This window comes from Gymnogyps californianus, chromosome Z (assembly GCF_018139145.2).
Source record: "Gymnogyps californianus isolate 813 chromosome Z, ASM1813914v2, whole genome shotgun sequence".
NCBI classification, from domain to species: domain Eukaryota; kingdom Metazoa; phylum Chordata; class Aves; order Accipitriformes; family Cathartidae; genus Gymnogyps; species Gymnogyps californianus.
Window position 1 is genome coordinate 58,895,564 of NC_059500.1, and position 15,395 is coordinate 58,910,958.

General features: G+C 39.5%; 1 protein-coding gene across 3 annotated transcripts in view; it reads right to left on the minus strand.

Annotated features, from left to right (window-relative positions):
* AP3B1 (adaptor related protein complex 3 subunit beta 1) overlaps window positions 1-15,395 on the minus strand; it is a 165,735-nt gene that overhangs the window by 136,597 nt on the left and 13,743 nt on the right. For all 3 annotated transcript variants that reach the window (XM_050913722.1, XM_050913721.1, XM_050913720.1), the window contains exons 2-5: window positions 14,810-14,885; window positions 9,761-9,835; window positions 4,745-4,840; window positions 818-978 (exon numbers count right to left, since the gene is read on the minus strand). In XM_050913722.1, the coding sequence (XP_050769679.1) occupies window positions 818-978; window positions 4,745-4,840; window positions 9,761-9,835; window positions 14,810-14,885 (408 nt within the window). The remainder of the gene's footprint in view (window positions 1-817; window positions 979-4,744; window positions 4,841-9,760; window positions 9,836-14,809; window positions 14,886-15,395) is intronic.

The window sequence follows — 15,395 nt, forward strand, 5'->3', positions numbered from 1 at the left end:
GCATCCTGAACAGACAGAGAGTGCATCAGGATAAGGCTGTTGGTGCTGGTTTTGTCTGCATGAGTGCTGTTTTCTGCCTGTGCTGATCTGTATAGCTGGCTGTGTGCATGTGTGTTGTATTCTTAATGGGGACATACACACACATATACATGCTGAGCCTTGCTACTGGTTGGTCTGAGAGGGCATGGAACTGCAGCAGCCTCAGGCTACCTGATTCAGAACCCCTAACATCTCTCACCCTCCTCTTTTCGGCATAGGCGAAATAAAAGGGAAATAAGTAGTAGAATAAATGCCTGCCTTTGTTTCGGAAAGGTACAGGTTCTGTTGCCCCCACCTGTGTAAACCAGTACCCACCTCTTCATAAGAGCTCTTCCACAAGAAGAATTTCTGAAGAGGGAAGAGGAAGATTTGGATTTGCACAGATAAATTTTCTACAAGTTAGTATTCATTTGTCACCTCTACTGCAAACTACAGCAAATGCCTTCAGAATGAAAGATACAGACGCTAAACACAGAAATCTTCGATTCTGTGAATACCCATCAAAATAGTTGCTACACATATGACAATAACTGGTATATAAAAAACAAAAGATAGCACATCAGTTTCTTTTTGTACCTCTTCATATTTATCCTGTTATCCTAGCAAGCAAGAGACTTGCCTGAATTCCAACCAAATCAGCTGAGTGTCTACACACACTTTATACTTTTTAAGAAATGGATCTGATATGTCTGAGACACGCCAACACCCCCGTAGTCTTAACAAACATAGTCCCCAACTATCTTAAAATTGCTTTTCAGTATTTGTCAGAATCACTTACCTGTACAGTTTTTGGATTGCATGGGCTGCGTTCTTCCTCACATAAGGAGATAAATCAGAAGAGGCTTCCTTAATAGCAAGCATCATAATTGGAACAATAATTGGGACGCGGATACTGGATAAAACTCTTAAAGCACTTGCACGGATTAACTGATTAGGATCCTAAAGAATGGGAGAGAAGGGGAGAAATAAAATAAAATAGTGCAGAAACACATCATTAAATTCTCTGCAGTGTTTACACTAATTAGTGCACGCACATTAAAACCTGTAAATCTATCTGACTATCAGTCAGGCTTGCAAGCTAAGGCCACACTAATAAGAAAATGTGCCAAACTTCACACAAGAAACTTTCAACAACCAAAAAAAGTAAAAGAAAGTAAGAAAGAAAACATTGAAAGATTATGAAAATCTGGAAATCTGGCAAAGGAAAACATTAACATAATTCACCTTCCCAAGCAAAATATGGGAATGATGGATAAAAAAAGACTAATATTTTATTTAATGATCTGAAACATTTTCTGCAATCCAAGTGGAATTCAGATATTCTGAAAAAACACACCTAGCTCAGTTTTATTACTTAAATATAAGAACTATCAAATGAAAATGTAGTTCTCAGTTGCGACACTCCCACTCAAGTTCTTGACAACACATCCATTTTATGCTTTACCGCAAGATACAGACTGAAGCCAGTAACAAAACTAATTTTCTGAAGAACATGTGAAAATATTAAGCTAAATGTTTTGAGACTTTCTTTTATTTCCTACTGTCATGGTTTAACCCCAGCCAGCAACTAAGCACCCCAGCAACCCCAGCAGCCACTCCCCCCTCCCACTGGGAAGGGGGAGGAGGATCAGGAAAAAAAAAAGTAAAACTTGTGGGTTGACATAAGAGCAGTTTAATAACTAAAGTAAAATAAAATATACTACTAACTAAGAATAATAATAATATAATAATGATTGTAATGAAAAGGAATATAACAAAAAAAAGAAAAATAAATAAAACTCAAGAAAAAAGAAAAATAAATAAACCCAAAGAAAAGAGAAGTGATACACAATGCAGTTCCTCACCACCTGCTGACCGATGCCCGAGCAGCGATCCAACCCTCCTGGCCAACTGTCCCCCGTTTATATACTGGGAATGACATTCTATGGTACGGAATATCCCTTTGGCTAGTTCAGGTCAGCTGTCCTGGCTATGCTCCCTCCCAGCTTCTTGTACACCTGCTTGCTGGCAGAGCATGGGAAACTGAAAAATCCTTAACTTAAGATAAGCGCTACTTAGCAACAATGAAAACATGAGCAGTTATCAACCTTATTCTCACACTGAATCCAAAACACCTACCCTCCCTTCTTTCGTCCCAGTACTTGCTCCGCTTTTAAAATGCTAGGGTCAGCTTGGAGATCCAACAATACCACAAAACAGCTGTATTTGGAGGAACTGTTATGTAAACCTCATCCATTAATCATGGGCTTGGCACATATGGGAAGTATGTTGCTTAATCAAGTACTAAATCCTCCAAAATCTAGACAACTGAAATTGCAGCAGCATTAATTCAGTGTACTGTCTGCCAGAAGGTCACTTCCCAAAGAACATTCCTCTGAAAGACTGAGAGCTGGCAACATGCGTTTTCAGACTGGTATTACTTAACGATCAGTTCATCTGAGCTCTCAAAATTCCTACATCTTAGCAGCTTCTGAGTAGTAAGTATCTGGATGGTGAAAGCACTTAATTTGACAGTTTTTGGAAAAACAACTTGTTCTTATCGGAGTTTGCAAAGCTTATCTCCAATCACACATGTTTAAAATACCCTAAAAAGGTCTTTCTAAGGAGGGAGAAAAAATCTCCACACATAAAGCCAAATTATAATCTTCATTGCAAAACCAGAAACAGAACATTACAAAAAATGAACAGAGAATTAATTACATTTGTCTATCTTCCACAGCAGGCTTCGTAATTTCCTTAATCGCTAAAAATCTCAGCTAGCTTGGAGTCTACCTCCTTGCCGCACCACCACTTCTTTTTGAGTTACTCACAGCCACAACATTTGAGTTATCCCCTTTTGTTCCCACTATCCACAGCTTTTTAAAAGAGTTATGCCATGAGAAGGGTTCACTGTATATGTATCTCATTAAAAACACAGGAAACAAAGTCATTTGAGTTTTAGCTTTTCATGGCAGTCACAGATAGTAAAGGTAGTACACATGACATTGAGATAAAAGCTGGAAGGAAAGGGGCAGAAAGCTGTCTAGTCAGTTGTGGGATGCTCCTACAGTTGCACACCTGGTGCTCTGATTGCAACATTTTCCAACAAGACACAAGGTCTGGGTCAGTGACATGACAGAAATTAAGCATGAACCTACAGTAGCCTTACAAGAAGAGTACAAGAAAAAAGAAAAAATCCAACCTTCTCTTATTATAAAAACTGGCCAAATTTAAGGACAGAGACTTAATAAATCTTTCTTTTCTCCACGGTCACACTTCAAGGGCAAGCCTAATCTTTGTTCTGTAATCCCATTCCCCATTGTGATCTGAATTTGAAATGAAACAGTACAAAACACTACTTCTTCAGTGTGTTGGGTTTGTGTAGTGGGGGAGGGGCTACAGGGGTGGCTCCTGTGAGAAGCTGCTGGAAGCTTCTCCGGCTCCAAGTCAGACCTGCTGCTGGCCAAGGCTGAGCCAGTCAGTGATGGTGGTAACACCTCTGGGACAGCATATTTAAGAAGCAGAAAAGACTGCTGAGAAAGGGAGGAGAAGAGGAGTTACAGCAAAGAGAGGAGTGGGATGTGAGAGAAACAACTGTGCAGACCCTGAGGTCAGTGAAGAAGGAGAGGGAGGAGGTGCGCCGGAGCAGAGATTCCCCTGCAGCCCGTGGAGGACCCCACACCGGAGCCAGTGACTGGGCCTGGAGAAGGCCGTGACTCCGTGGCAAAGCTCACGCTGGGGCAGCTCGTGGAGGACTGCAGCCCATGGGAAGGAGTTGCATTGGAGAAGCTCATGGAGGGCTGACCCCCGTGGGAGGGACCCCACGCTGGAGCAGGGGAAGAGCATGAGGAGTCCTCCCCCTGACAAGGAAGGAGCAGCAGAAACAGCATGTAATGAATTGACCGCAACCCCCATTCCCCGTCCCCCTGTGCTGCTGGCAGGGAGGACAGAGGAATAGGGAGCAAAGCTGAGCCCGGGAAGAAGGGAGGGGTGGGGGGAAGGTGTGTTTGTAAGATATGGTTTTATTTCTCATCATCCTGCTCTGATTTGATTGGTAACAAATGAAATTGATTTCCTTTTTTCCCCCAAGTCGAGTCTGTTTTGCCTGTGACCATAACTGGTGAGTGATCCCTCCCTGTCCTGGTCTCGACTCACGGGCCTTCCGTTGTATTTTCTCCTCCCCATCCCGCTGCAGGGGAGGAGTGAGCGAGCGGCTGCCTGGTGCTTTGTTGCCAGCTGGGCCTCAACCATGACATTCAGTGCTTTTTATAAAAAGTAGCACGTGCAACACATTGAATACTTTAATTTAGGTACTACTGTCTTCCTTATGTTCCAGTTCTCCGTTGTACGCAAGATCTTTCAGTTTGTGTAAAAGAAACACAGGTGGTTCAGGGTAATAACAGGTTCTTCTTTCTAGATATATAAGCTACCTTGGAAAGAGAAAAGGCATTCCAGAAATTAAATGTTGGGTATGTGAATTTGAGAGCACCAATCTGCTGCTTTTCTTTAGTGAAGTAATTTTACTTCATGCAGGCTTAGCTGCTTGATGAGGTCTGAGGTAGCACAAAAAAAAAAACCACGTTTGTCAATGACATAAGTTGAAACTACTTTATCAGATGCAGATATTTACATGCTTTGGTTTACCAGACTACACTCACACAGATATTTTTATTTTTGTGATACCAGCTCAGAATTCTCTATGAAATGTTGTTTAGGAGTCACTCACTTTCAAAGCACGCTGGAAAGTACTGATGGACAATAATGCTAGATCTTGCTGCTCCTCTGCATAACGCATCAGATAAACATATACAAGCTTTTTTATCTGAAAAGAAAAACACAACGAACATCATTATCAGAAAGTTTTAGAATTCTATAAAACTAAGTCCTAGACTGCACATTTTCATCATTCTCTTTGAAGAAAGAGTTAATGTATCACTGGAGTACTCACATGCTTCTCAAATGTCTTATGATTTACTGTAATTCTTTTAATAGAAACTCCCTGAGGTGTCGCAATATTACCTAGTTAATGATACAGTCAGATGAAGGTTAATAACACAAAGTACTGCTTTATATTATCAACTAGTAAATAAAAACTTGAATAATCTAAGAAGTTGACATGTGGCAACTGACCACCTGAGCATTCCTCATGCTTTTTTCTTACAGAAAATAGGTTAAACTGCAATAGCCAAAGATTTCAACAAGCCCATTTTACTTTACCCTGAAACTCAAAATCAATTACTTTAACACATTTGAAAGAGAACATAACTTCCAGCTGAATTGTGGTAACTTACACTATTTAAATCTGATTAAAAGAGCACTTCTGACTACGTCTTGCACAAAAGCAAAGCGTATCAGATCCACCTTTGCCTGACTACAAGCATTCAAAAGATGTAGCCAATATAAGCATACTACAAAGGATGCAATGTTCAAAGATTAAGAAAACCTCAGTATGATTTTGGAGGAGGAGAGTATTTAATTTAGTTCACTTTACTCCCTCATGGCCACTGTATGCCCAGGAAGCAGTGAAAACATTTTTTACATTTGAGTTGTAAACCAACTATTGGGGTTTATAATGGAAAATTCTGAAAGACCCTCAACTACAGCTGTGCTATAATTACTGTCACTATCAGAAGATGTATCTTTGTGCCAATTCTGGCAAAAAGCATAATATTAAATCACAGAAGGTTACACCATACTAAATTATTTGTTGTTCAGCTGTAGACAAGCAGCAATCAACATTGACCACAAGAGGCCTATGCACTGAATGACTGCAGGTGTGCAAAGAAAGCCTCCTTTCCTTGAAACCACTCTGTGACTAGAAATGGAAGCACTTAGAGCTTCGTGACTACACTATTCTTTTACCATTTACCTTCATTCAATGTTAAAATGCTCCTTTCTATAAAACTAATCATAACAGGGGCACATTAGGCTTGAGGAACACAGGCAGATTTGTTTAATTAGTTTATCAATATAAGCACATCAAACTCCATGAGTTATTGACCAAGACTTATTTTTGTTCTATACCACCAATTGTTTATTAGGTCACTTTTTGTATCCTTACCATCTATGACATGATGCACATAATCAAGTTGAGGTCAGCATGTACTTATAAAAACAAAAATCACAAGGCACTTCTGTAAACAATAAGATGCCCTTTGCTTCTCTTAAAACAAATGAACGTGTTCTACTGCTTCTTCACCTCCATTTCCCTGTATCAGAGCATTCAGCCCTGATAAAAAAAAAAACCCAACAGCCATTTCTGGGCAGGAAAGTCACTCGGATACAAAGTCACTCAGATGAACTGATGTATTTTATGCTACTGCTTTGTAGCAATTTGTACGGATAGATTTGCGTAAGAATTCTTAAGGACAGGGAAAAATTTGGCAAAACATTTTCAGAAAACAGTATCAGGATTAACGTACTAAGAATCTGACTTAACACAGTAATTGCTCATCGTTTCAGAAGCATCCTAAAAACTGGACCACGATAAAGGTTTCCGACACCCAGAAGTGCTAACTAGATGGCCGCAAGGATGCTACATTATGACCTAAACTTGTCATCTAACTAACCTTGATAAAGAAATTAGTCAGTTGGCTTTACTGAATGCCCTGATCTCTTTTCAGTTTAACAGTCTCTTCCCCCACAAATATGTTAGCACTAAATGGTAGAAAAATAAGTAATGAGGGAACTTTAACTACAGCATAGAGGAAGACGTGAATTCACATAACTGTTTATTTGTATTAAAATACAAAAGGCCCATAAAATATAAACAGTGAAAGGCTTCTGCTAATTAATGTTAGGTTATGTGACAAAACCTTGTCTGCACACCCACAAAGGAGCACAGAGAGACAAGGGGGGTCGAGGGGTGTTTGCAAGTAATACCACGCCCTAGCTTCTCCCAAGCCCATGACAGGAACCATCAGCCCAGAGGTGCAGAGAGACACAGTAGTAGGAGGGAACCCAAATTTAGGACTCAGAGGAAAGGATATCCTGTCAGGCCCCTCCCAGGACCACCTCAGGAGAGCCTCAGCTCCCATGTCAAGGTATTAAACCCATCAAGAGTCATCACCAGAGCACCTTTCAAACTGAGGGATTTTTCTGCATACAGGTATGGGATACAGATGCAGAGTATTTTAGAATTGCACAAGGCTTATCATGGGATGTTTGGGGGAGGAACCAAAGTGAAGGAGAAGCAGGAGGAATCTATGTGATCTGGGGAGGAACAAGTCAGGGAATAGAAGGATAAGCAGATAAAAATGGCTGGACACATCTAAACAGTTTGCTGGTTTGTACATCTACCCTTCCGGGCCCTGCACCTGATCAGCACAGTTTGTTGTATTTTCTCATTAAATTCCATTTTTAACTATTTTCTTTGGTGAGGTACTCTCTATTCAGTGTGAAGGTGCATGTATGTGCCAGCAACTACAATCAGGCCACACAGGCTGGAGGGCCCATGTGTCCATGGGCACCAGCAACTAGAGAGACCAGAATGAAGGGACTTAAACGCGACTCCAGCAACTGGAATGGGACCTCCAGTCATAGGGGCCCCTACGTCCATGGTGGCCAGTACCTGGAACAAGTGAGGGTCTGGCTGCCAACACCTGGGCTGGGACCACAGGCCAGAGGGCCCATGAGCATGGGTGCAAGCAACTGAAGAGACTAGAGTATGTGAAACCAAGCACAAGCCCACGTGCCTGTGGTGCCAATGAGTGGAATGGGTGCAGGTGTACCAGTGGATCAAGCTGCAGTAGCTGGCGAGTAGGTGAAGTGGCCTGGGAAGGAGGTAGGTAAGGGTGTGGGCATCTAAGGGCGAGACCACAGGAAGAGCTGGCTATGGCATAGACCAGGGGAGTCCCATCCAGCCGCCAGAGAAACTAGATGGTCTGTGGGTCTCTAGGGGCAAGAACCATGTGTTTGTGTCCATCTCTCTACGGTCATAATCACAGGGGGCTGGCTAGTAGAGGACCAGGGGAGTTCTGGCCAGGTGCAGTTGTGTATGTGCACACACCTGTGTGGCTAAGGGCAAGACCATGAGGGGGTAGCTACTGGGCGACCAGGGGAGTCCTGGTTTACATATGTTCATATGTGTACAGCAGATTGTACCAGCAACTGAAATACGGCTGCAGCCTCAGGGGCTCATATGTCCAGGTGCCAGCAACAGGCATTACCGGGATTCAGGGGCCAGCCACTGGGCAGACCGTGTCTGAGCCCAGCTGTTGCATGGATCCGCACTGTACATATGTATGTATACATGCATTCCCACTAGCAGACCTTCATCTTGAACTGCCAAGCTGCTGGTGCTGTTTGTGTTCATATGAGTACCCTGTGTCAATTTATGTGGCTGCCTCTGTACATACCTATTTCTTTTGTGTGTGTATATACACAAGACAAACGTGTGCATGTGCACATCTACCAGAAATACACTCCCAGCCTCACTACTGGTTGAGCTGGAAGCCTGGAGCTGGGGCAGTCTTGACTCTCTTGGGCTAGCGGTTCCAGCCCTAACAGTTAAAAGCACTCAAGATGAATAATACTGTTCAAGGCACTCCTCTTTGGTGTGAGGTATCTCTGTTCAAAACTGGACTTACAGATACAGAAGCAAGCTACTTGTGTCTAACGCCTGACATTGGGGCAAGAACAGACACATATGCTGCTAAAATAAAATGGATGGTAAATAGCCTGAAAAACTTGTATTTCTGCTATTATCTATGGAAATTCTGAAAACAATTATTAAGCACATCTTCTTTTAATTAAAAGTCACACAATTTAGTGCAAGTTGAATAAATTTAGTCAAGCAACTTGGCTCAAGAAATTAACTCCTATTGCAGATCATTCTGACAGGTTCCTCATCAGCTGCTTTTACAGGAAGTTTAAATTGTTCTTGTCTGCCCCTTCATATACTCCTTTCATAATTCTTCAGAGAAAATAAATGAGTACAGTCTCCATGTCTTGCAAAACATAAGAGTAACCCAAAGATTTAAGATTACACTGCATGTTAGCAAAAATTTCTTCTCTGCTCTAGATGGGACCTATCCCTACCCCAAATAGTCACATCTCTCCAAAAGATTCTGAGATTTGAAAGCTACTTTTCTGTAATCTTCTGGAGTCACAGGCATTTACATTAATAAAGCATTAAACAAATTCTCTAAATTAAATTATCAAAAGAACCAACATTTAAGTATTGTGAAACAAAAAAATATTTTAAACATACTTCATTAGTAACATCGCATTTTGTCTAACCACATATTCATACAAAGACTTGTTTAACTGAGTTAAAGTGATCTCACTCTGCAATCCTAATGCTGAGACACTCCTTTTATAAATATACTACATGATTAGAACAGTGAAAACGTTTTTACCTGACCCTTAACCTCTCAGCCTTGATCTGCAATAGACATTTTCAAACACGATGTAGCACAATCCCTACTTACACTTTGCAAGCAGCACCACACCTCAAACTATAGTACCTTTTCTCAGAATTACCCCCACACACTTCCACAAACTTTCTCTAATCAATCAATTTTTAATATAGTTATTATTCCTCCTTCCAAATCATCCACTAGGTTTCCTTTATTTACACATTAAACTATTACCATAATGCTGTCATCGAAATTAAACCCTGAGTAATTCTATTAAAAGAATACTAGAGATTCTATGGTTTATGTTGAAGTCAGATACAATGAGATAAAATTTTCATAAACAGATCTTCCATAACAGTATGCTTAATGAGCTATAGGAATACCTCAATATTTTTACTGGCAACATTCTTCACAACAGCAGGAAACAGCTCAGAAGCATTTTTTCCCTTTGCAATCATCTAAAAAAAAAAAAAAAGACAAATCTTAGTAACGTAATATAATTTATTAGAGTGGTTATTGTTTAAAAAAAAAAAAAAAAAAAAAAAAAAGAGACAGCCATATTCCAGATCTGTATTTCAAACTTGATTTCCATGAAGTTGAGGATAAATTCTTATTTTTTTGTTAACTATTAGACTTTACAGGATACTATCCATATAACAAAACCCCTGAGTGCTGGCTGGTTACGAGATTGGGGGTGGAATCAGTGAACTGGACTTTACCATATCAGACTGCAAATCATTTGTAACACTTTAAAAATTACTTAAAACAAAGCTCCTACTAATCTGAAAAGCTTTACAGAATTAACTTTTGGAAGCTGCTATCCAAAAAAACCCCAACAACAAAAAACCATCAGGAGAAGTTATACAAGTTTAAGTCCTCTTCCTTTTCCCTGGAACAATCTTGGTGTGCAACAGAACCAAGGAGAAAAAAAAGACATTGCACTTTAAAAACAAAGCAAGGTTGTTTTCCATAGCAAGTTAAACACAAAAGGCCTTAAAGTGTTTATACAGAACAAGAAAACAACAAGGTAAAAGCAAGATCAGTCAACCCACTGCAATTTTTTTTTTTTAAAGGAAGAAAGTTTTCCTATTTGATCTCAGAGAAAATGGAAACTAGGGCATGCAGTAAACAATAAAATTGTCTCAATAAAGAGCACAAACAACAAAACCCCAGTTTAGCTTCAGCTCTTGTATGAACAGCTTAAGGAGGAAGTTATTTATAAGAAACCAAGTACATTAGAAGGAATAAAATACTTCAATATACACTACAGCTGCACAACTCTCTTATTTCTTAGATCTAATTCCAGCAGACTGTCTGCCAGTACTTCATGTCCAAGCTGCAAACCCTAGAATTTCATGAACATGTTATATCAAGTTACAGTGCTGCTGAATACAGACTCAGAGCACTCCCAGCTATGGTCAAGGACAGGATCCAGTCAGCCAAACATCAAGCTAATCAGAAAGGACAAGATCTCACCAAGACAAGCAAATATGCAGGGATCCAACACAGGAACATGAGTTTTGCAACTGCAGTTACTGCTGTTCATAACCATCTCACATTCCCACCATTACTCAACATTATACAGCTGACTAAACTTCACATTCCTAACTCACAGGTCTGTTCGTGTATTTCATTGATAAAACACATTAAGGGCATAAAGAACTAGGATCTCATGCAACAAAAGCAAGAAAACACAAAACCAGGCAATACTTTGACAAACTGTATATTCACAGAAGGTTAGAAGACAGACACTAGAAGAAGAAGGTAGGTAGTTGTAGTTCAAGCTATTACTAAGTGAGCCCTTCAAAAGGGTTTAAGAGCAGCTGTCCAGCATGACATTTCAATTTAACCAACTTAACATTTTAAACTATTTCTTGCAGCTGTATTAAAACATAGGAAGTGACAAACTAAGAAGCAAGCACATTGTACAGGTTTCAAGAGATTTTAAGTAAGAATCTAAATTAAACCACCGCTGTCAGGACTGGGAGGTCTTTGTAATAAATGCCAGATCCAGAATGACCAGAGTCAAGTAGAACTTAGTAGCAAGATGCACTGCAGAGAAGTATCACAGAATAAATTATTACCAATCACCTCATCTTGATGCAACAGAAGTTATGTTATTCAAAAATAGGGATGATTGTTAGACTTCCCTGATAGGCTGTTACAGTATAACTCTATGCATTACTAGCATTATTTAACTGATCAACCATAATAGCTCCAGTGTACCATGTAAATATGTATTTAGGGTCTTTTAAAAGAGTGTATTTTGACTCATTAAGTCATAACAATTAGCGTAAATCCTCCTTAGCCCATGGATCATTAATCTGAAAGAACATAATGGTTCTTTCCAAGACTAAGGTCTATCATGTAATTTTTGTTGCTGTGCCAATCATGTTGGCTTATATACCTGGAGTTCCTGCAGAGACAGAAACTTCCATTCTAGAAGAAGTGCTATGTAATGTCAGGGTGTATTAAACTTTTTTTTTCATGAGACACACACACACAGACATGGATGAAATTCTCTGAGGGAAATCAGGCATATGAATTTGTTTCCTAAATTTATGCTCTGAAATCTTCAGGAGCAAAATTCCACTGAGATTTTTTCCCAGATGAGAAGTTCAGACAGCTTTCAAGACCTGGTAACAAGGATAACTTGGTTGTTGCAACATGAGTGTATGTTTTAAAAGAAGTATCAGCTATTGTGTTTTCATACATATAGTAGAATAAACTTGGTTCTGTATACACTTCAAATTTATTTCTAAACCAGCAGTGTTGCTCGTAATCTTCCAAAGATTGCAATTATTTTATGGCATGCGTGTAAGAAAAACATAAAAAATAACATACTGACTGAAAAAAAAAGACGTCATTGATCATTAAAGTCACACATACATATTTTAGCTGAAGGTAGGCTTAGACACCTTCACGTAAGAGGCGGAGTGGAAAGATCAAAACTGGACTACTGCTATGCTTACAATCACGTTGTTAAAAGTCACTCTCTGCAAGACAGATTTGTTTTTATTTGTAATGAAATCTCCTTCTCCCCAAGAGAGTTTGCAAACCACCTTAAAGGAGAAAGAAGCAGCAAAAGGAGCCATAAGCAGTGTTCTCCTGGTACTTTTCCATCACACCTATATGGACAAATGAAGGTTCAGCCTCTTGAAGTCTACTAAAAGAGTAAGAAAGCTATTGGTATGCACAGCTTTTTGCCCTACCTAAAATTAGTGAAAATAAGCATTCCAATGAGACACGTTAAACAATACTCTGACAGCGGAGTTCCTTTTTCCTCTAATAAGGCTAGAGGAAGCCTTTCATCTCTGGAAAACACATCTCATCCCTGAGAACTCTCTAAATGTAAGCAGACAACTGGTAACACACAAGCATCTTTGTGCCGAGCAAGAGCATTATCACCACTGCTACAAGGCCTTATGCTGATTGTGCAAGGTCAGTCCTGGCCTGTAAAGCTCATTGTTTCAGCTTATGTGAACCAGAGGTTGGTACCAGGTGTCTGTTATGAAATAGAGTTTAAAAACAGGATAACAGCAAATACTTTGAAAACATGGAAGAGACTGAAAACAGAGGATCCAGTAATTCAAACAACTCACTTGTGGTCAAGTAACGGTCAACCTTACAAGCTAGAAGGCTGTTTCTGCTTTAAGAAAAGAAGCAGCAGCTGAGCAAGGAAAAAATATCCAAGAAACAGAAGGTGCCTGCTGCCATCTGAGAAAGTAGTGCTCTTCCAGCATTGTGCAGTGCTTAGAACGGGGACAGAAACCAAGGACTGGGAACTTATAAAAGGACAAAAATCTGGAACTGGGGAATGGGGGAGCAGAAGAAAGAATGTGCCCGATTCAGTTCTGCCTTCCCTTGCTGAAGAGCTCTTGAACCTGATCACCTCAGCCAAAGACCGTCAAGGACCACAGCTACAAGTGCTACCTACATGACTCCAGCTTCATGGTATCATATACTTCTAGGAAATTAAAGAAACAGTTAAGAAATGCTTTGAATATGTAGCAGCAGCAGGTATTTATAACTGCATTTGCTCATTGCACATTCATTTATGAGAGCATTGTTTGATTTTTTTTTCATTTTTTCCTACGACCTAGTAAAGCCTTGGTTTAAAATTTAAAGCTGACCCAATTTAATAGTTTCTAATTCCCCCATATACATACATACACACACACATTCAGTGGCAACAGTTTCCAAATACAGATAAAGATCTGGCCACCGTTTTGAAAAAGAAAACCAACGGAGCCACAGGCAACTCTCCCCAACCCTCCTGCCCATAGTAATAGTCAGAAGAAAGATCTTTTCTGAGGGAAGCAGAAGAATGTAAGTTACCATAGGTTGAAACCACAGCACTTCTAAAGACCATGATTTCTTGCAACAGCACCCCTGTATGCCAGATTCTCACTGGTCAAACCCTGAGGAATCCCACATCATGTTGGAGAAGATGAACAAAGAAACCTTTCACCACCAAAAAAAAAAAAAAATGTTATGAAATAGTAGTTGATAGGTTACCCAGATCTAATAGGTAATTGATGTCTCTGGCAGGACTAGGATCAAAGGCAAATGCAGAAGACAACCAGCTTGAGTAAAATCTTCATCACTAGAGGATAACGAAGGGAGAAATCGCTAGCTCTAGAGTCGAGTCAGAGGAAAGAAAACAATCGCATGATACAACCTGTACCTACTCACTTCAGTACATGCTTGGATAGGATTAACCCACATAAGAAACAAGCAGAACAAAAAAGCACGTCCAGAGGAGCCTGAAGGAACGACAAGAGAAAGCAAATGCAGAAGTCTGAAAAAAAAAGTCCAGTGGACACTGAACAGCTTTCCATAGCACATTCTTCTAATACTTCTAAGAAGAAATAAAGGGACTTTATCAACTTCATGATGTTTACTTTATAGGGTTTAAACACACAATGGTGTTAAACATTATTTAATCACCTCTATGGGTGCACAGTTCACCTGAAATACTTAGTCAAATATATAGGCAACATGCTCAATTAAAAAAATCCTTATGTAATATGAAAAAGTAAAAATAGTAAACGCAATTTATCATTTTACTCCTGCAAATTTCTGTTGTTTCCTGTCTGCTGAATTAAGACAGCAATTGAAGCTTCTCTGAAGGAACCATTTCCTGTTTAAGATCTCACCTCCCTACTAAGAATAGTTGTTTACAGGCATATTGGCACTGTTACACAAATATTTTAAAAGTATATGACTGCATATATTTGTATATAGCAATTTCTACACAAAATTCCAAATTAAGGACTTCACAGTAGCTTTTAAACACCATTTAGAGATTCAAATGCTGACTTGGTACAGGATCTGTAAAGTGAAAAGAGTATTCACATCCAAGAAACAAAAATAATAATAAAACCCAGATACCCTAACAAATAAAAATAATAATTAAAAAAATCACATACCCCAACAATCCTTTTCATAGCATCCAGCTTTGCAGAATCTTTACTGCTTTCCAACATTTGTTTTAGGTCTTCATTTCTATGGTAGAAACACAGTAAAGCATCAATTAGAAAAAGTAAAAAATAAAACCAAAATACCTTTTTTATATTCTTGCATCAATTCAGCAACTTAAGGTGAAGCACTGCTCCTTCTTGCCCCCTTTTAAATTGTATTTGTTAACGTGTTGGTCTAGTATAATGAAGTATTTAGTAAAAGAATCTATCAGATTCCAACAATAACGCAAGCCTATGCAACTTTAATCTGCTGTTAGCTGAACCTTGGCTGGAAGTTTGAAGTCTTGAGGCAAGAGAAGAGCTTAATTTGAGTCGACTCATTCACTTCTCCCTTTTCCCCCAGTGAGGGCCAGATGTAATAGCCCGAGGTTGACATGTTTGTGTTAAAATATAATAACAGCTTACGTAAATCACTGAAAAGCCCAATAGCAGACTTCAGTGTAGTCTGAATTTCAATGAGAATCAAGCATATAACCTTATGCTTTCACCTGCCTTTCTGGATTGTAAATTGCTATCCCCTGTCCTCAGGATTAAA